At 45.2% G+C, this 20,070-nt stretch overlaps 1 protein-coding gene across 1 annotated transcript in view; it reads right to left on the bottom strand.

The window, feature by feature from the left end:
* The window catches only part of USB1 (U6 snRNA biogenesis phosphodiesterase 1), a 239,129-nt gene that overhangs the window by 171,529 nt on the left and 47,530 nt on the right, over positions 1–20,070 (bottom strand). Inside the window, exon 2 of the mRNA XM_086945312.1 lies at positions 94–248. Within this exon, the coding sequence (XP_086801438.1) occupies positions 94–248 (155 nt within the window). The remainder of the gene's footprint in view (positions 1–93; positions 249–20,070) is intronic.

Here is a 20,070-nt window from a genome sequence, read left to right as displayed (position 1 = left end):
CAGTGAACTGCATATGTAGACGTGCAAACGGTATACACGCAAACCTACGTGTGTGAAATGTTGGACAAAGATCTTTTAGTAAATTTAACTTACACGGTGCATAGACATATGTTGCCCAGTTGCCTCGTTCGTGAGGGAAGCTGCGCACTCGTCCGCCATGTTTGTGAATGTCTTCGGGGGCCTGATCTTCGGGGTTATCTTGGAACATTCGCAACACACTTTCTGGAACAGGGAGCCGAGGAAGCTCTCTAGGGAGAAGCAGAGCACAGCAAGTGAGATATCCACTTTAATCCAAATCTGTGTTTTTCAAATAAAACTTTATCAGTACAGATTATACAATCACAGACCTGGTGCCGACGGCAAGACAGGCAATGTGTGTCACTAACAGTTAATAACTGGCATACAAAAGAAGGGGATCTTGGGTGCCTATTCTGTTTTTGCAATCACCAGGCCATGCAATTTCTTTTGGTGTGTGTTGGCCCACATAAATAGATAGATACAAGAAACAAAACACTGTTAATATAAAAATCTTGTGAAATGAAGACAACCCATCTAATTCGATTTGTCATTAAAAACTGTAATTAAGACACATTTTTCTGCTATCCATAGGTCACAGTCACAAGCATAAAGCAATAGTACTTGAAGCAGGCAAGACTGGGATACCAAGGAGGCAATAGGAATGGCGCACTGAAATGGTGCAAGAAAAGATAAGAGAATCAAGAGAACCTTGGGTGACATCATGGAGTGTTTGAGGCTTAGCCTGGTGACAACTGGCAGTTGGAACCAGGCAATCTGAGTGGCAAGCTGGTCACTCCTGGTGGGTTTTCTCTACATCTTATTGTTGACATCTTGAAGACTTGACTTTAATGAATAAAGCAACATAAATGAAACCAGGCTCCAGGCTTCTATTTACAACAAGTAGATACTGTGGTGAAAGGATGGGATGTAGACCGTAAACAAGAAAGAACATAAAAAGAGAGCTCATAGGAAAATAGAAATCAAAAGCGGGTACAATGGAAACAATTCGGCTAATTTCTAAAGCAGCCAATCCAACAGCGTCCTGGCTTTCTGACCAAGGCATCACTCGTCGCACAAGCAGCTGAAAGGGCCAGCTCTAAGCTCATAGTAAAATCATGTTGAAAACAGTCAGACTAAAACCTGTGAACGTGCGGTTTGAGAACACTGCAGGGGCACGTGCAAGGTGAATCACCCACAGGAACCGGTATAATTTAACTTCCCCATGAAGCGGGAGTTACCACAACTTTCTACTGGGAGGAAGACCATATCAAGGTATACGGGGTTTAAACATACGGCATTGAGGTCAAGTGGGAATTCTGCCCTTTTCCTCGTGCCACTTTAGGGATCCAGGTCTGGAGATGTGCCTATAAATAAAGACAAACTAATTTCTACAATGCAAGCATGAAGTGACCAATGACAGAAGGTGCCATCTCGGCAATTCATGGGATCAATAAATAAAGTGGCATACTGTGCAATTTATAAAAACGGATGGCTTCTGGGTTCCAACAGTTGTCCTCTGCCTGAAACAGTGTTAGAGGCCGAAGGTCGGGGATCCAAGACTGACCCTATGGTTCTCTCGGAATAAAAGACTAGCACACTGCATGAGCATTTGCTTGCACAAAGTGCGCTGGTACAGCAAACACATTAGGAGAAAAGACGGCGTCATCAGCAAGGTCCCAGCATACAACGTGTGATCTGCAGCCCCTCTCTCCATGTTCTAAGCTGGGCTCTTGTGCCAAAACAGCTGTTGATGTATTTCGTGGATGGAAACGTCTGTGGTGCTTTTCTTTCCATATCTTCTTCTGGCAGCTTTGGTTCCATAATGTATGGGAGTAACCGCCCGGGTAGTATAAGCATATCGGTCCTTTGCCATGCAGAAATCCAAATTGCTTCCCTTCACACTTGATCAACGTCAAAGATGCATTCAGCACGAGGCCTTAGCAGAGTCTGCACGGTTAGGTACAGAAAATTAACCTGGCCTGTGACACTTGGTGAGTAGATTTTTTTAAATAGGTGGTGCTTTTGCAAAAATATGGCAACATGTTATGCAACATAGGTAAAAAAAAAAAGTGGGCAGCAGAGCCATCCAAGCCAAGTGTCAAATTCTACTTGCACAAACAAAGGGAAAAAAGGCACGTGGCAATACTTCTTGTCCCACAGCACTGTCTCGAAAACATGCTACAGTGATTGATTTTACTAAAAATAACGGATTAGCTTGTTGAAATGAGAGGCTCTGGCACCCGGCAAACCTCACCATGCAGACTGAATTATACTTTTCCAAGAATGCAACTTTACAGAGCTTCCGCTGGAAGAATGAACTAGAGTGCAGCAGCCAGAAGTGCAAGATGTGTGTTCAGAGTTTTTTTTGTTTTTGTTTTTTTTCAAGGATCCCAAAGATGGGCTTCACGGATATTTGCCGAAAGCAATGTCTTGTAACGTCATTCACACCGCGGCTCTGTTTCACGCGCCCCGGTGGAATGTTCGGAATGTGAACGTTCGAAGCTGAGCGCCGCTTGCCTTGAAGTCAGTGACTAGCTGGCTGAAGGTGGCGGGCGCGCTGATGTCGTGTTGTCATTGCTAATAAATGCTTTGAACTTAATCCTGTCTCCGCCTCATGTTGTGGTCACAACATGTTCTTAGCGACGAGGGCAGTCTTCGGTGAGCGGGCAACACGACCTACAGCGATAAATAGACACGTGCTGAAGCAAGAAGAAAAACCTCTCAGGTGCTTGTAGGGTTTGTAAATAATGACAGGCAGCCGGTATGTCAGGTGAAATCTGTATTTATTTGCATACAGAATGAACTGCACCGAGGAGCGCCGGCCGGCGCTCTTCTCCGTGTATTTACCAGCGCGCTAATGGATGCGCGCGCATCCGGCGCCAACATGGCCGTCGCACGTCACGCTGGCGTGACGTGCGTAGGCTAGAACGCTACATATCTCCCCCTTTTACCAATGTCTGAATAGTCACTTACATGTCGTTCTCCATCTCAAAATCTCGAAATCTGGAAGGTCTTACCACCTGCCTTCCGCTCCTGGTTATTCTGCCAGAGTTCTCTTGCGTACCTTGTGACTGCGTCTCACTTCCTGTCATGTGTTCACTTACTGCTCCATCACCGTTAGTCTCTTCTCCCATCTTATCCATCTCTGCTCCTCGCCTCTCAGTTCCTTCTTCACTTACTCTTTCTCTCTCCGCACTTGCTCCGTTGCCTTGTCCACTTTCGCTTTGTCCACTGTCTACATTCGATTCATCCAATTCTTCACTCTCGGTTCCACGTTGTTCCCATCTCAATACCTTGTTACATCGGGCCATGCGGTCCTGTGACCACACATTCCCATCGCTCAGCAAAGCCGCTCGATCGTACACTTCCTTGACTTGCATCGGCTTGCTATATTTACTGTCTCCTTTCTTTTGTAGAGTGGCTAGCTTTACTCTCACCCACTCTCCCTTCTCTAGGCCAGTCTCTTTCGCATTTCTCCGTTTGTTGTAGTGGTTTGTGTAGATTTCTTGCGCTCTCTCCAGATTGGCTCTTACTACTGCAGGGGACCACTCGCTGGTTACCACCTTTTCCTTCCAGATCCTGTTGTCATGCGTGAAGGGTTCACGTCCTCTCAATATTTGAAACGGGCTGTACCCCGTGCCTGTGGGAGTTATTCTGTAGGCCCACACCATGTTCTCCAATGCTTTCTCCCAGTCTTTGTTGCTGGATATGGCCGCTTGTATGGCTCCCATGACTACTCTGTTAAAGCGTTCTACTAGGCCGTTGCCAGCCGGGTGATAAATTGCAGTGTGTCTGATGGTGATGCCATTTCTCGCCATGAATTGATTCCATCTCTCTGATGTGAACTGCGGGCCATTATCACTTAAGATGATCTTGGGGATTCCTTCCCTTGTGAATGTTTCAGACAGGAACTTCAGGATGTTCTCGGTGTCCATGGACTCACCCACCTTCAGCTCGGGCCACTTGGAGTATCGATCCATGAGTACGCACACATATTTCTGCATGCCCTGATCGTCTAGTACGGGTCCTAAAATGTCTACGGACAGCTCTTCCCACGGGTTGGAGGGAGGATCGAACTTCCCAAGAGCTGGGCGAAGTGGTTTCAATGTCTTGTCGGCTCCTTGACATTGTGGACACTCCCGGACATGCCGCTCTGCTCTTATGTCCATGCCTGGCCACCAGTAGTTTTGTTTGGATCGGGCCTTTAGTTTTCCTATGCCCAAATGGCCTTCATGTAGCAAGTCCAGTAACTTGTTGACGAGGTTCCTTGGGGGAATCACCTTGTCTCCTCTGTAGATGAATATCCCCTTGACTCCTACTGACAGTTCCTCCTTTACTTCATAATATGGCCTGATACTCGTCTTCATGTTTCTCTTGTCTGGCCATCCTTGTATGACGTGCATCTTCACTTCCTTTAGATCGGTATCTTCTTCGTATGCTTCTGTCCATTCTTGTTGACTGATCAGCTTCTCCTGGTCTTCTATAAGAGCTACCATCTCCCCTTTGTCCGCAGGGTCTTCTTCTCCGGGTTCCATGGCCGCTGCTCTACTCAGGTAGTCCGCCACTCGGTTCCGGTTCCCCGGGATGTACTCCACATCGTACCTGAATTCGAGCAATTTTAAGGACATTTTGGATATCCTGGGGGTAGCGCTGGCATGCCCGCACGACGTCAATACCTTTACCAACGGCTTGTGGTCGGTCTTGAGCAGGAATCGGGTACCCCACAAGAATTGCCGGAACCTCGTCATGGCCCATACCACCGCTAGCATCTCTTTCTCGATGACGCTGTACTTGCTTTCGGTATCCGTCAGTGCCCTAGATGCGAAGCTGATTGTCTCCATGTCCCCTCTTCCTCGGTCTTGCATGAGCACAGCGCCCAGCCCTTTGTCACTTGCATCGGTGGTGAGCACCGTGTTGCCCTGTGGATCGTACCCCTTGAGGGGTATGGCACCTGTGACGTCCTTTTTGATGGTTTCGAACTCTGCTTGGGCTTCCGGCGTCCACTGGAACGCCGTGCTCTCCCTGGTCAGCAACCTCATGTTGTAGGTCTTGGAGGCGAAGTGTACCACGAATTTACTATAGTACTCCGCCATTCCCAAGAACGACCTGACTTCTTCCTTGTTCTTGGGGGGCGGTGCTTCTGCAATGGCTTTTACGTTTTCCATCTTTGGTGTGACCCCTTGTTGTCCAATTTCATGGCCTAGGTATGTCACCGACTGTAGGCCCAAACGGCATTTCGACCATTCTGCTGTGAGGCCTTTGATTTCCAGTGTCTGTAGCACCTTCTCCAGTTTCCGGTCATGATCCTTCCTATCACACCCCATTACTAGGATGTCATCCTGGAAGTATTGGACTCCCTCGCAACCCTTGAACAGTTGGTGCATCATCTTTTGGAAGACTGCCGCCGCCGAGGCCAGCCCAAACGGCATGCGACAGAACCGGTAGCACCCGAACGGGGTGATGAAGGATGTGAGGCTTTTGCTGTCCGGATGCAGTGCTACTTGGTGGTAGGCCGAGGTCAAGTCGATCGTGGAGTACCACCTCACTCCTCTGGTCTTGGCTAACATCTCCTCGATTCTGGGAAGGGGAAATTTCTCCACTACTATGTTTTTGTTCAGTTCTCTCAGGTCCACACAGAGCCTGACCTTCCCGTTGGGCTTCATTACGACTACTAAGGGCGCCAGCCATTCAGCGCAGGTGATCGGTTCTATGATGCCTTTCCTCTCCAATTCTTGAAGTTCCGTCTGGACTGCTTCCCTCACAGCTATTGGCACGTTTCTCACCTTATGCACAACTGGGACGGCTCCTTCCTTGAGCACAATCTTATGTTGAAACTTCTCCATTCTCCCCACGGTGCCTCCAAACACCTTCGGATAGTGCTCTTTCCATCTGCTCATGTCCGGCCATTCTTCCTGTTCTGTGAGTAGGATTTGTTCCTTCCCTCCGGGATCTAGTTTTATACCCAGGTCGCCTTGGTCCAACCATCCTTGTACGGACGGTCCTTTTTCCGCGACGTATAGTTTGCACCATGCGGATCGGTCTCTGAACTCAAATAACAGGCGTCGGAATCCCAACATGGGGATGCGATCTCCATTGTAGGTGACAGGACGAATGTCTAATTTCTCCAATTCTGGGCCCAGCTGGGGTTGGAACTCTGCTTCCCATACTGCCCTTTGAATGATGGTAAATGGAGAGCCGGTGTCTGCCACCACTGTGATGGTGATGCCACCCATGGACATGTCTAGAACAGGTTTGGTCGACCTTTTCCCATCCACGCTCAGTACCTGGTCGTATATGCATAATACGGTGATCACTTCTTCTTCCGTGGCTTCCTCTTGGTCTTCCTCCCCTTGCTCTACGTATTTTACCATTCCCTTTTGTTGTTTCTTCCGACACACCTTCTCATAGTGGCCTATGATGCCGCAGTGTAGGCATTTGGCCCGGAACGCCGGACACCTCCTATCATGTGCTTCATGGGACCAACTTCCGCACCTGTAACACGTTTTCCTGCTTTCGTTGGTTGCCGGTTTCCCTTGCCATCTGTTCGTTCCCTTGGCTCCTGGTGGCTTGCTTTTCTGGTCTTTACGGTGTTCCTCTTCTTGTATCCTGTTCACCATGGTCGGGTTGGCCGCTTCCTTCTTAGTCGCATTCGCGCACCTCCGTGCGAGTTCCGCTCTTTTTACAATGACTAACACATCTTTGAGCGTGGTGTCGCTGCTCGCCCACAGCTTGTCTTGTATATTTGTACTCGTGGTGTGCATGACAATCTGGTCCTTGATGAACTCGTCTTCCCACAGTGCGTATTTGCACGTGGCCGCCAGTTTCCTCAGGGCCGCCACGTATTCTTCGATAGTTTCTCCCGCCTTTTGTTTCCTTTGCTGGAAATTGTATCTGTCCACCGAGACGCAGATGGTGGGTCGATATCGTTCATCTAGGTCTTCCACTGCATGTGCATATACATCATCATCGGTGTCTTCTCTCTTTTTCGGTACTAGACTTTTGTAGATTCTGAGTCCTTCTGGACCCAGATTCAGCAACAGAATACGTTTCTTCCTTTGAGGGGTGAACTTTTCTTCATTTTCATCTTCCAGGACCCCTATGAAGTTATCTATGTATTCTTTCCAGTCCTCCCACTTCATCAGTGGTTCTCCAGGTTTCGGCAGGAATTGCACTGGTGCTATTGCATACCCTGCCGGTGTGCTCATCTTTACTTCCCTGGTGGCTATTACGTCGGTGCTTTTGCCTGTGGGGCTGCCTGGGGTGTTATCCTTGAACTCTGAGTTGGTATCTTCTTGGGGACTCTTGATGTTGGTCCCCTCCTCCTCCTCTTTGGTAGCCAGCGCTAGTCCTCCCTGGCTTCAGTTCTCGAGAACGCCACACGCGCGTCCTGTTGCTTGCAGGGTGGTCGCGCTGCTACTCTGGCCTATTCGCCGCCTCTGTGCTGCGCCGTGGCACTGCCACGCTCCTCGGTTTCCCCCGTACCTCTGGTGTGTCCTGCCTTGTCTCGGTGTTTCCTTTTCGTCGATTGGCAGTGCCCGGTGGGTCCTGCTCGTGTGTGAGTGGGCCCAGTGGCTGTGTCCAGGTCCTCCTGTGCCTCGTGGCTGCCACGTGGGGTCGACGATCCTATTTTTGCTCTTTGTGGTTGTCAGGTGGTGTCTCCCGACCTCGTCGCCACTGTAGGGTTTGTAAATAATGACAGGCAGCCGGTATGTCAGGTGAAATCTGTATTTATTTGCATACAGAATGAACTGCACCGAGGAGCGCCGGCCGGCGCTCTTCTCCGTGTATTTGCCAGCGCGCTAATGGATGCGCGCGCATCCGGCGCCAACATGGCCGTCGCACGTCACGCTGGCGTGACGTGCGTAGGCTAGAACGCTACAGTGCTGCCTAGAGAAGGCGTGAAGATTCATGTGAAAGAGGTATTTCAATGCAAAGAGACTTATAAAAGGTGAGTGAAGGCAAAGAGACTTATAAAAGGTGCGTGAAGGGGACGTGTGAGACGCTACTTTGAGCGAAAGGAGTGAAAGCTGAATAGAGCTGGACTGAAAAGCGGAGCGTAAAGGAGAATGCCGGAAAGAAGATGTGTCACGAAGTGACAGGAATGTCAGCGGCGTGAGGCAGAGAGCACATACCAGTGACCAGGAAAGAGTGTTTTGACTAAAGTAATGGGCACACTGCCTGCCGAGTGACGACAGGAAATTGACGGTGGTGAGAGGTGCCACGTCCAGGAGTGATTCATAACGGCAATTTGCAGTCTGCGCATCGTGGTAATGATGAAAGTAAAAATGGTATGACGCATAAGCTGAGCATCTGAGGAGCAGCATCGCAGATCATTGATGTCTGGTTGCGAGAGTGGCTTTGCATAATAAAGGCATTGTCGGTGTTAATTAAAAGCGAGAACCATCATTTTCAGAACCTGCGGAGTTAGAAAAATTGAAAATGTGAGGAGAACAAGAAATCCTCGGCATTGAAACTGATATTCATGAGGAAAAACGCATGCTTTTAAATAAGAATTGCGGTTGTTTTGTGGAGAAACGTTGCCATCTACTGGTATAAAGTGTAACTTACATGCCATTTTGTGTTCTGTAAAACACATATAGCAGGAAAACAGTCTTATATTAAGGGAGTGTGAACTAATGACATTACTTAAGATTAGAAAGTGAGAATAAGCAGATATTACGTGTATTTCCACCAGTTGAAGTAGTTTGGGGTATATATTCAAATTTAAGATGGATGTAAGTGCAGTTGATGTATCTGCTGTGTCAACTCCACCTAATTTTCTCAGCCAACCAGGGAATCCAAATATAGAATGGGATGAATGGATTGAGATGTTAGATAATTATTTGGAGGCCTTGGATGCACAGGATTACAGTAGCAACAGGAAAAAAGCAATCTTACTTACTAACCTAGGTAAAGAGGGTCAACATATTTTCAAATACTTGCCTGTTGCTAATAATGAGCGTGGACAACCCATTGAGAATGTTTTTGAGGAGGCACGAAAAAGGTTGGATATATCGTTGAGAAGGTACAAGTTTTATACCCAGCCACAGAAAGTTTGAGAGTCTATTGATGACTTTGTCACAAGACTTCGTGAACTCTCATTAAAATGTAAATTTGGACCTATGACTGAGGAAATGATCAGAGACCAACTTATCGTTCAGTGCAGAAGTAGGAAGACCCAGGAACGCTTATGGGCTGCTAAAGACCCCTCTCTCAAGGATGCAATTGACATTGCCAAAATAATAAAGGAGTCAGATTCTTGAATGAAAGAAATTGATCGTAGGGACTCAAAGGTTACTATATCTAGTGAGAGTGAAACGTCTGTTGTTGAGGGTTGTGAAGGGGAAGTAGCTGCCTCTACTAAGTTTAGAGGTGTGAAAAATACTCCGGGGGTAGAACATATCCCAGCAGATTTGGAAACAAGACTTGTGGAAAGCGTGGTAGCGCTTACCACACGTCTGACTCAAAGCATTGTTGGGCCATTGGGAAGGAATGTAGGAGGTGGGGCCGCAAGGGGCATTTTGCAAGAATGTGTAGGGATGCCAACAAAGGAAAGGTGGCATTGTTATCCAATGAGTCTGCTGGCTATGAATACTCTTACAGACCCGATAGGATCTTGTGTGTTGAACCTTCATCATATGATGGTGCTGAGAAGGAAGAAATTCTTCTCAATGAACCTCACAATTTAGATGACAGGAGGAAACACAGGCCCAAAGCAAAATTTTTCATTGGTGATAAAAGTGCAGATCTGATGGTTGACTCAGGGTCACTATATACTATCATACCAAAAAAAATGTATAAACAGGAGTGGCCCAACAAAAAGCTTATTCCCAAAGATATAAACCCTGAGGGGTATCAAGGCGAACAGATTGACATACTAGGTTACATGGCAACTGATATTGTTTTTAAAGGAAGATCTGTGAGGGGTAAAGTGTATGTAGCAGAATCAGGACCCCCTATTTTAGGGTGGTATCACCAATTTGACCTCCATATCAAGATTGAGCCACACGCTAATGAACTAGTTATGGTGGTGGATGACCTTTCCTTGGAAGACATCTTGGAGGGGGGTAAAGGTGTTATCAGAGATCAGTTAGGCAATCTAGAGGGGTACGCACACAAGATAAAGCTCAAAAGTAATGCTGTACCTGTGCAACACAAACTAAGAAAGGTTACCATCATGGTAAGGGGGGAGGTGAAGAAAATGTTGGATGAGATGCTATCCAATGGTGTCATAGAACCTATTGAATGCTCATCGTGGATTTCTCCTGTTGTAATTTCGCAGAAAGCGGATGGAAATTTTCGTTTCTGTGTTGATCTTAGGAGCTTGAACCAGAATGTAATCCCTGACACCTTTCCCTTACCTAACATAAACGAGATGATGGTATTGCTTAAAGGAGCAAAATACTTTTCGAAACTTGACCTTCGTCATGCTTACCATCAGATACGTTTGCATGAATCTTCAAAACACTTGACAGCTTTCATCACCAATGAAGGGATATTCCAATTTACGAGGATGCCCTTCGGGTTATGTTCAGCTGCCAGTGTGTTTCAGAGGATGGTCACGGAGGTTTTCAAGGGCGTAAAGAATGTTATTTATTTCCAGGACGATATTTTGGTATTCGGTGAGAGTGTGAGTGACCACAACTCTGCTTTGAAAGATGCTCTTGCCAGGATTTTGGAATCAGGTTTGACATTGCGCAGGGAAAAGTGTTCCTTTTTGGTAACCAAGGTGGAATATCTAGGGCATTCCATCTCGTCTGATGGTATTAAACCAAAGATAGACTTACTGGCATCCATAAAATTGGCTCCCGCTCCCACAAATAGAGATCAAGTACGCTCATTCATTGGGCTAATTGAGTATTACTCAAAATGTGTGAAGAACTTTGCGAGTAAGACAGAACCCCTGAAGGTGCTCTTGAGGAAAGGAGTCAAGTTCTGTTGGGGGAATGACCAGGAAAAATGCATTAATGACATTAAGTTGGAAATATGCAATGCTGGCATTTTAGTACCTTTTGATTTACATGGGAACACTATCATCACTGTGGATGCAAGTGATACTGGCATAGGAGCTGTGTTATCGCAGAGTGATGGCACTTGTGAGAAAACAGTGGCATTTTCATCTCGTACTTTGACTACTACCGAGCGCTGTTATTCGGTCATAGAAAAGGAAACCTTGGCAGCCGCTTGGGGTGTAGCGTAATTCAGGATGTATGTGTGGGGGCGCAGGTTTAAACTCCGCACTGACCATAAGCCTTTGTTGAAAATACTCTCACCAGGTGGAACAGGAAAGGGGTCAGCCAGACTGGCCAGGCTAGCCTTCAGACTACAGGAGTACAATTTTGATGTTGAATTAATTTCGGGCTGGCGTAATGTACAGGCTGATTGTATGTCACGGCTATCTTTGAATTGGGAGGATGTAGACAAGACAGGAGTGTCAAAAAAAGAGAGTGAAGGAGCCATCTCTAGTGTCGAGGACGTAATTCAGTGGAGTTGTGGCGTAGTTAGTAAGAAGGAGTGGGCAGAAGCTATGTCTCAGGATGAAGTTCTAAAGAACGTTATGAATCTCATCTCTAAGAGGAGATGTAGGGAAAGCACCTTGCCAATTAGCATTATACCTTTTAATGCAGTCATTGACGAGTTGTCCATTGTTGCTGATCAGGTCATCATGCGTGGTGATAAGATAATCCCCCCATTTGACATTCATAAAAGACTCTTTGATTTGGCGCATGAGGGGCACTTGAGCCAAACCATTACAAAGAAACGGTTGAGAAACAAATTTTGGTGGCCTGGTATGGATGGTGATGTGGTTAATTGGGTGGAAAGGTGCAGTGAGTGCTGTGAAAGTGAGAAGAGACTCAAGGTAGGACCCCAGTCCGTTCCTAGTTCCATCCATGACCCTGGCGTAGTGTGGCACAGCATATGCCTCGATTTTATCAGGCCAAGGCCGGGTGTTCACCCAGTAAAAGATTTAGTTTAGTGGTTATGGACGTCCACACCCGGTGGCTCATTGTTCACCTACTCCCGGAAATAACCACCCGAGTTACCATTAGAGTATTGCGCATGATTTTCAAAGAGGAAGGTTATCCCTCAGTCCTTATTACGGACAACGGGACCCAGCTGACTTCCAATGAGATGAGAGAATTTCTGAGTGAGTGTGGCATTAAACATTCTTTCACCACCCTGTACAACCCACAATCCAATGGGATTGTTGAGAGAGCAAATTGCATGATTAAAGACGCGATAAGCTTGGCACTCACAAATAATCTTGACATAGAAGAGACTTTGAGTGAATTGGTATGGGCATAGCGCACAACTGAGAATTCCACTACTGGAGGAGTTCCCTTTATTGCCATGCGGGGCAGGAAACCAGCTTCCAAACTGGTGCCTCCTTGGATCAGAGAATTGGTTGAAGGAAAGAATGGTGGTGGTTGTGATGTGAGCATTCCTGTGCATGCCTCCAAGAAAGTACAAGTCAAAGAAAAGACCTTGTCTAACATACTTGTAGGTGACTGGGTCAAAGTCCATTCTGGACAATGGGTCAGAGGTCTATGTAAGTTTTGTGGACCCTTCAGGGTAAAAGAAGTGTACCCTTTCTATGTTGTGTTGGAGAATGGGGAGAAATGGAACCTACGTAGGGTAGCAAAGTACTGCTCACGCGACCATCTTCCTAGAACCTTGGTTAGTAATGCTGTCACCAAGAATTCATGTTCAGGTTACATGTTGGCCCGTGATCGTCAATTGCTTGACAGTGCTCGCACAGGTACAGAGGTGAGGGCGCCAGGCCCTGGCGGGGATAACTTGAGCACAGGTCAAAGAGCAATTGACACAAATGATGTGTCCTATGATCTTCATGGAGCTCTACCTCATCAGAGACCCTTACGGGCCAGGAGACCTTCCTTATCATTTGCATGATTTCATTGTGGGGTGATTCTTTGTTTATATTCGGTGTTCCTGCCTTCAATTTTCCGGCCCTTCTAATGTTCTTTTTCTTTCACAGAATTCTCTACCTGCGCGTAGAGGAAAGGGGGGTATGTTGTAATGTCATTCACACCGCGGCTCTGTTTCACGCGCCACGCTGGAATGTTCGGAATGTGAACGTTCGAAGCTGAGCGCCGCTTGCCTTGAAGTCAGTGATGACTAGCTGGCTGAAGGTGGCGGGCGCGCTGATGTGTTGTCATTGCTAATAAATGCTTTGAACTTAATCGTGTCTCCGCCTCATGTTGTGGTCACAACACAATGTTGCCTTGAGCTCCTTCCTGGTTAACACATTCGAAATCCAACAGCACCACAGCACTCTGAATCAAAAAGTACCAGAAGCCACTGTCATGGCATCCACATCCGAGGCTTGCCCCTAATACAGCATGAAGACCAGAATATAAAACAAGCAAGTACTTTTAAAAGTAAGAAAGGAGAAAAGAGGATATACTGGGAAAGGCACGGAGTGCTACCTGAGAATTAGGTATGGTTATGGGTAGGCAGGTACCAGTTAAGAAAACTGCCCATTCTAGTTGTTCAGGGAGTGACAGGCGGTCAGAAATAAAAACTCATAAGAACGGTTTTACTGTGTGTATGAAAGCATAATTTCCCATGTCGCTTTTTTGGAGAACGAGCTTTTACTGATTCAAGAAAAGAACTGTTCAAGATAAAGAAGGAAACTATACAGCGGGAAGCAACACAAACTCTGTAGGTTAGGCGTGTTATCCAAGATTGATTTTTGAGACATGAAAAATTAAATCCCAAAGGCACTTCACCAAAAGAAAAAGAACCATTGTAGGAAGCTGGCTCTGTATATACTATACCAAAATAGGATACGGTGTGCAGAGTTCCAGTGGATCCCAAAAGGCTTTGCAGAGGCTAAAGTGGATAACACCTTACTCTCTTTTTGTGGTAACGTTGGGCAAGCAGTTAGGCGTATCAGAAGGCTGTGTTAAGCATTTGTTTTACACACTCAGGCACAAAATGATTACACATACGCAATTACTTAATCCAAGACTAATTGTTGGTAAAAATATTACCTTTGGTATGTTTATTACTGTGAGTAGTGGAGTGGTGTGGCTCACTGGTTAGAGGCGGCAGACCCGGGAGTAGAGGACGGCCCGGGACCAGGGTTCAATTCCGACGAGGCAGGGTCGTGGACCAGGGTCATTAGACTTGATAATTCTCACCTCGGTGCCTACTCTAACCAGGGATCACACTCGGCAACTCTGGGTATTAGCTTGCCTCATCTCCACAACGGCCCCCCACATACGCCGGGGATGCCTGGTTTCACCTTGGAGATACCCAGTAGGGACCATCTCACAGGGAAAGCCAGGACGGGTTCCCCAGCGGTCTATTCGCGCCAGGATACTCCGGCAGTAATTGAGCGCGGTATAAAACAGCATATAACATAACATAACATAACATAACAGAACAGAAGTTGGCCTGGTATATGATGTCGACTAATTAAAGTGGGCACCTTGCACTAGTTCAATTAACCCTTATGGTGATTTAAGAGGTCAAAGATAACCTTAGAAAGTTATCCAAGTGGTAGCTGTGGAGAGCAGCCGTCAGGCTTAGTCTCGAAGGAATGTTAAAGAGCTTGTTTTACCAGAATGCAACCTCACTGTATTGGTTAAATGAAAGGAGAACCACACAGTAGTTATATAAATATGCATTTATTATTATAACACACCTTAAATACCTCAAAGTATCTGCTACATGCAGATAAACACAAAAGCACACAATACTGTAGCACAGAAACAAACATAAGTAGCACGAATACATAGTGGGGTCTGGGGGACCAAACCATATACTAAAATAGTGCTATAAGAACCACGACTTGAGTCAAGACAGTGTCTAGAGGTTGTAGAAACGCTGGGACCCCAAAGAACCACCCAAGGTGAGTAAGGAGGGACCCCACGGAGGACGGGTGCAGTGTGAGAACACGACCATGTGCTACTTACAATTCAATGGGAGAGTCGCGGGTCCAGTCTTAAAGTTTAAGGACCCTTCCCAGTCGATTATGAAGAAACCCTTTAGAACATAGAAGGTTGGAGAGCCACCCCACCCATGGATACTGAAATACCAGAGTTACCTACCCCAGGGAAGCCGGGTGCATAGGGCTGAAGAAGCGTCGGAAACCGTTGTCGATCTCAATGGGAGTCTTCAAAGAAATGCCACTGCTGGAAAGAAGGAAAGTGTCCGGGGAAACCCACAGGTGGATTCTTGATGGAAGGAACCTGAAAGCAGAGGGGACAGAGTCTGGTCACTCAGGAGTGACAAGGGGCTCGGTAGACGAATGCCCACCGATGTCAGGCGCTTCAGGTGTGAAGATGGAGACCTTTACTCTGCAGCCATGGGGACCAGGAGACGTCAAAGACGACCAGGAGCTAGATACAAGCTGTCCCACGAAGGATGTCGAGAGCTGAGGGGTCGGTGTCTGGAGGAAGCACCAACAAGCCTTGGCAGCGGCAACCCACAAAGAAGGTCGAGTAAGGTATGGTCAGGCCCAGCAAGGACCAGGAGACACACCACAGCAACGGGAGTCAGGGCAGGCCTGGAGCAACCAGAGGAGCCCAAGAAAAGCAGCGTTGTCGCTCAAATGGACCCACAGGCCGAAGGCACAGGAATCGCGAGGGGATTTCTAGCAGTTTCACAAAGTCACAGCTTGCAGGGCACAGAGTGCGAGGAGGCCAAAGTCCTTTGTATGAGAAGTGCGCAGAGATTGGGGCTATCGATAGCTCAATGAACTTAGTTGGGGAATGGCAACAAGCATATGCACTTGCAAGATTAAATGGTGCACAGGGGTTCGGGTTATGCGGTCCCCATGAGGGATACTGGCCTCAGACTTGGGGAGAGGGCAGCTCGACATCAAGGTACATAGGAACCCACCTTCTGCATTGCTGGAGCCTTCAGAGTCCGCAGGACCTCAGGATCAGCAGACTGGTCAGTTGCGTTATGGTGCCTGAGAATGCAGGGGAGATAAGTTGGAAGGAGAGGGAGACTAAGTCGGGCCCAGTCGAAGTCCAGCGAAGTCCAGACGGCATAATATCAGTGGTTTCTTGTTCAGAATCTTGTCCACGTCGAATCTAGGGTTCTACAGCCAGGTAAGACTTTTTGTACCCATGGGAGAGGATTGGACAGATTCAGGGGACCCTCCCAGGGGAGGGTCAGGACAGTGGGGAGGACACTCCCATGTCCTTTGTCTAGTTTCGCGCCAGAGCAGGAGCCAACCGCTCCCAGGACTGGTTTGAACTGGTCTATGCACAGGGACACCAAGTGTGCCCCAGATGCAGCCTTTCAGGCACTTTGGAAGTGCACCCACCCAGCCCCAATACACTAAATCCTGTCTGGGAGGTGGTCACACCTCCCTGTGACAGGATGCCTATTGTCCTGCCTTCCTCTGCTCGAGCTTGGCTCAGCAGCCTGAGGGCAGAAATGTGTGTCTGGTCGGCAGCAACCATTTTGTGCTGCCCGGGTCAAGAAGGCTGGTACCGGGAAGACCAGGGACCCCACGTAGCTTGCTTGAGAAGGGTGGAATCATACCTGCCCCACTGGTTACCGGTGTGGGATTTAATAAGAAAATGTATACTGTAATTCTTACAATCTCTGGTGGTGCATTTAGTTAAAATTAAGATTATATCCATCATAATCAAGCTTCTATCTGTTGCAAGCATTGTAAAGATAGGAATAATAATAATGTGGATTTATTCAGTGGCAATTTTAAACCTAAAAAATTTTTTAAAATGCTTTAGCTTTGTTAGAAATTATAATTTAAAAAAACATTGTGTGTTCACTTAACACATAAGTAGTCATGTGACTCTCACCTTGATATACAATTTGTGTCAATAAATTCATATAGAACAAATGGATACCTATCAAATCAAATAAGAGTTTATTGTTATCAGTTAATAAAAACCATCACAATATACATATAAACAATCCCTTTTTTAAAATAACCACGTAACTTAGCAACGTGAATTAATAATCCTACAGCTCAGGAAAATGTTATCTTGTTAAAAAAACATTATCATTATAAAATTTGTTCGGACATTTTCACTGTTGCTATAAATTGACATATGCCACAATAAAAAAAATTCAACAACTCTAAATGTCAACATTTCAGAGCTGTTTTAACCGTATATAGACATTGTGTACTCATTTTACAAAGAAAATTCCTCATGCTATGGTATTCTGCTTACAATTCTGCGTAACTGCTTTTTCATGCATTTGTAAAAATTTCAGAAGTTTGCAGTTTATCTGAGGATCTGTAGAGGCAAGACTTCTCATAATGGCTGTTCTGCACGTACGTATCCCTCTCTCGTTAAATAAATGCTTTAAGAAAGTGCTGCGTGCATTATTCAGTTTAGTATAACTATCCTAACACTAATGTTTGCTGTTATTTAGTGTTAAACACTATTTGATGGTCGGAATGATCATATTATTTTAGAACGTCGCCATCACTAACTCAAAACGGTGGTATTTCCCGTTTGAAAATGGCGCTACCTAATAGGAGTATAAGAATTGTAAGTGAGCAACCCAGTAAACCTTTGGGGGCTTGGGTAAAAAGTAGTCTGAATGGGTAAAGTTGCCTCCAAAGGAGTTTGTTAATGAATGTGAATTGGTAATTTGTAGCTAGTGAGTCGGTAACTTAATTGACCTGAATTAAATTAATTCGTTGACAATTGAGTGAGCAAGTGTAAAACCAGGACTAACTAAACAAGACAAAACAAGACAAATAAAGTGATACAATTTCAAACAAAGACTATTAAGCATGTGTATAAGCAAAAATAGATTTTATCAAAATTTTAGTCATCAAGGGAAATTACAATACAGAAAAAATATGTACAACAGGAGTACAGGAAGAGAATCAGAGATAAATCAAAATCACTGTAATGCCTGTAGAACACCTATCCAAACAGATGTAGATAATTTTTTCTTTGGATAAGGTTGGGAGTCGACGTTTCGGTCTTTATGGGTGACTCGTTAAGACCATCATCAGGACAAGGGTAAATTAATATTGTAGCTCCCTTTAAGCGAAAAGACTCTTTTCTTATGTTGGGAAGTTATAGTACAATAAGTCCAAAGAGATATTTATCTCTGTTGCCTCTAGGGCACATACAAATAGAGAATTATGTTGCAGTGACGGCTGAGACCCTACGCTTCCAGAACTTTCGAGATTCAAACAGATTGTTCTTCGCCGAGCATTCCCCTAACTAACCCAAGAGGCAAGCTTGGTACACGTCGAGATTTCTCGCGTTCAGTGAATCGTTGTGATTCAAACAGATTCCCCCGGAATTAAGCCCGGATTCAAACCAGTTAGACGCCTTTTGACTCTTGATATTCGAACAGATCGTCAATTTGCAACGACGTCAACTCATTCCTTAACCGTGTGAGGCGGGATATTCTAAATTCAACATAATTCTCTATTTGTATGTGCCCTAGAGGCAGCAGAGATAAATATCTCTTTGGACTTATTGTACTATAACTTCCCAACATAAGAAAAGAGTCTTTTCGCTTAAAGGGAGCTACAATATTAATTTACCCTTGTCCTGATGATGGTCTTAACGAGTCACCCATAAAGACCGAAACGTCGACTCCCAACCTTATCCAAAGAAAAAATTATCTACATCTGTTTGGATAGGTGTTCTACAGGCATTACAGTGATTTTGATTTATCTCTGATTCTCTTCCTGTACTCCTGTTGTACATATTTTTTCTGTATTGTAATTTCCCTTGATGACTAAAATTTTGATAAAATCTATTTTTGCTTATACACATGCTTAATAGTCTTTGTTTGAAATTGTATCACTTTATTTGTCTTGTTTTGTCTTGTTTAGTTAGTCCTGGTTTTACACTTGCTCACTCAATTGTCAACGAATTAATTTCATTCAGGTCAATTAAGTTACCGACTCACTAGCTACAAATTACCAATTCACATTCATTAACAAACTCCTTTGGAGGCAACTTTACCTAATAGGAGTGGCTCTTCGAAGAATGACGGCGTGAGGTGTATTATTGGTTACAGACGTGATCGCTAGCTTGCACATTATTTAAAAACAATATAATAGGAGTGGCTCTTTGAAGACTGTGTTACAGACGAGATCGCCAGTTGGTACATTTTTTAAACAATATAAGAACAAGAAGTATGACAATATATAGGAATTGTCGTCTGGTCTGAATATGCTGTTATTATCGGCTTAAAAAAAATCGATTTATTACTAGGAATTCTGTATATTACATCGTTACAATCGTTAGCTTAAAATTATTATGTTTACCGTTCCATGATGGCGCGACCACAGGAGCGGTTTCTTTAAAGACTGACAGTCGGAGGGACATTATAGATATTAAGCTTTGGGTCCTGCACCTCTAAAGTGTTATTTTTTTAATTGGGACATTATGGTTACTATAAATGTAGGGTATTGAAAACTGAAATTGAATAAAATGAATCAAATAAGACACAATAAATATTTATGAAGCATAGCGATCGGTTCTGCACAGTATTGCCACATATTTTTCTCATTTGATGCAAACTACGAATACATTGCATTACATGTGATATGTCTATACTATATACAATGTACCAGTCGGGATAATATAATTTAGACATTTCAAAAAGGCGCTGGCAAAATGTGATTAGGTGTCTATGACCGGTGGTTGTTATCCAGGTGACTCAAATGTGCAATTAATTGTGGGGCTATTTAAATGGTGGTTTTGAGCATTTTGTTCTCTTATCCACCGAGGACGCCACGCTACGAAGGCGGCCCGATTTCATTCTCGAAGTAAGTGTGAGCCAGATGCGAGGGTTTTTTCCTTAACTTGGGCTTTATACTCTCTCTCTTTAATATGGGTTTCTTTAATATTGGAAGTCAAATAAACCATTGTAACCTTTGATTGACTAGATATTGAGTCTCACATGTATATATTGGCAGCTAAAACGTTTGGCTAATAGAAATATAGACAGAACAATATGGCGTCGCCAGAACACAGTAATATCCGGATGTAAATGTTTCTGAATTGATATTAATCTCGGTCCAAACAGTGGAGATTTAAATAAGGTTTAGAGATGCTTCCC

The sequence above is a fragment of the Lissotriton vulgaris genome, chromosome 12 (assembly GCF_964263255.1).
Source record: "Lissotriton vulgaris chromosome 12, aLisVul1.2, whole genome shotgun sequence".
Taxonomy (NCBI): domain Eukaryota; kingdom Metazoa; phylum Chordata; class Amphibia; order Caudata; family Salamandridae; genus Lissotriton; species Lissotriton vulgaris.
The sequence above is the reverse complement of the archived record's forward strand: the minus strand, read 5'-3'. Positions and strand labels throughout refer to the sequence as shown.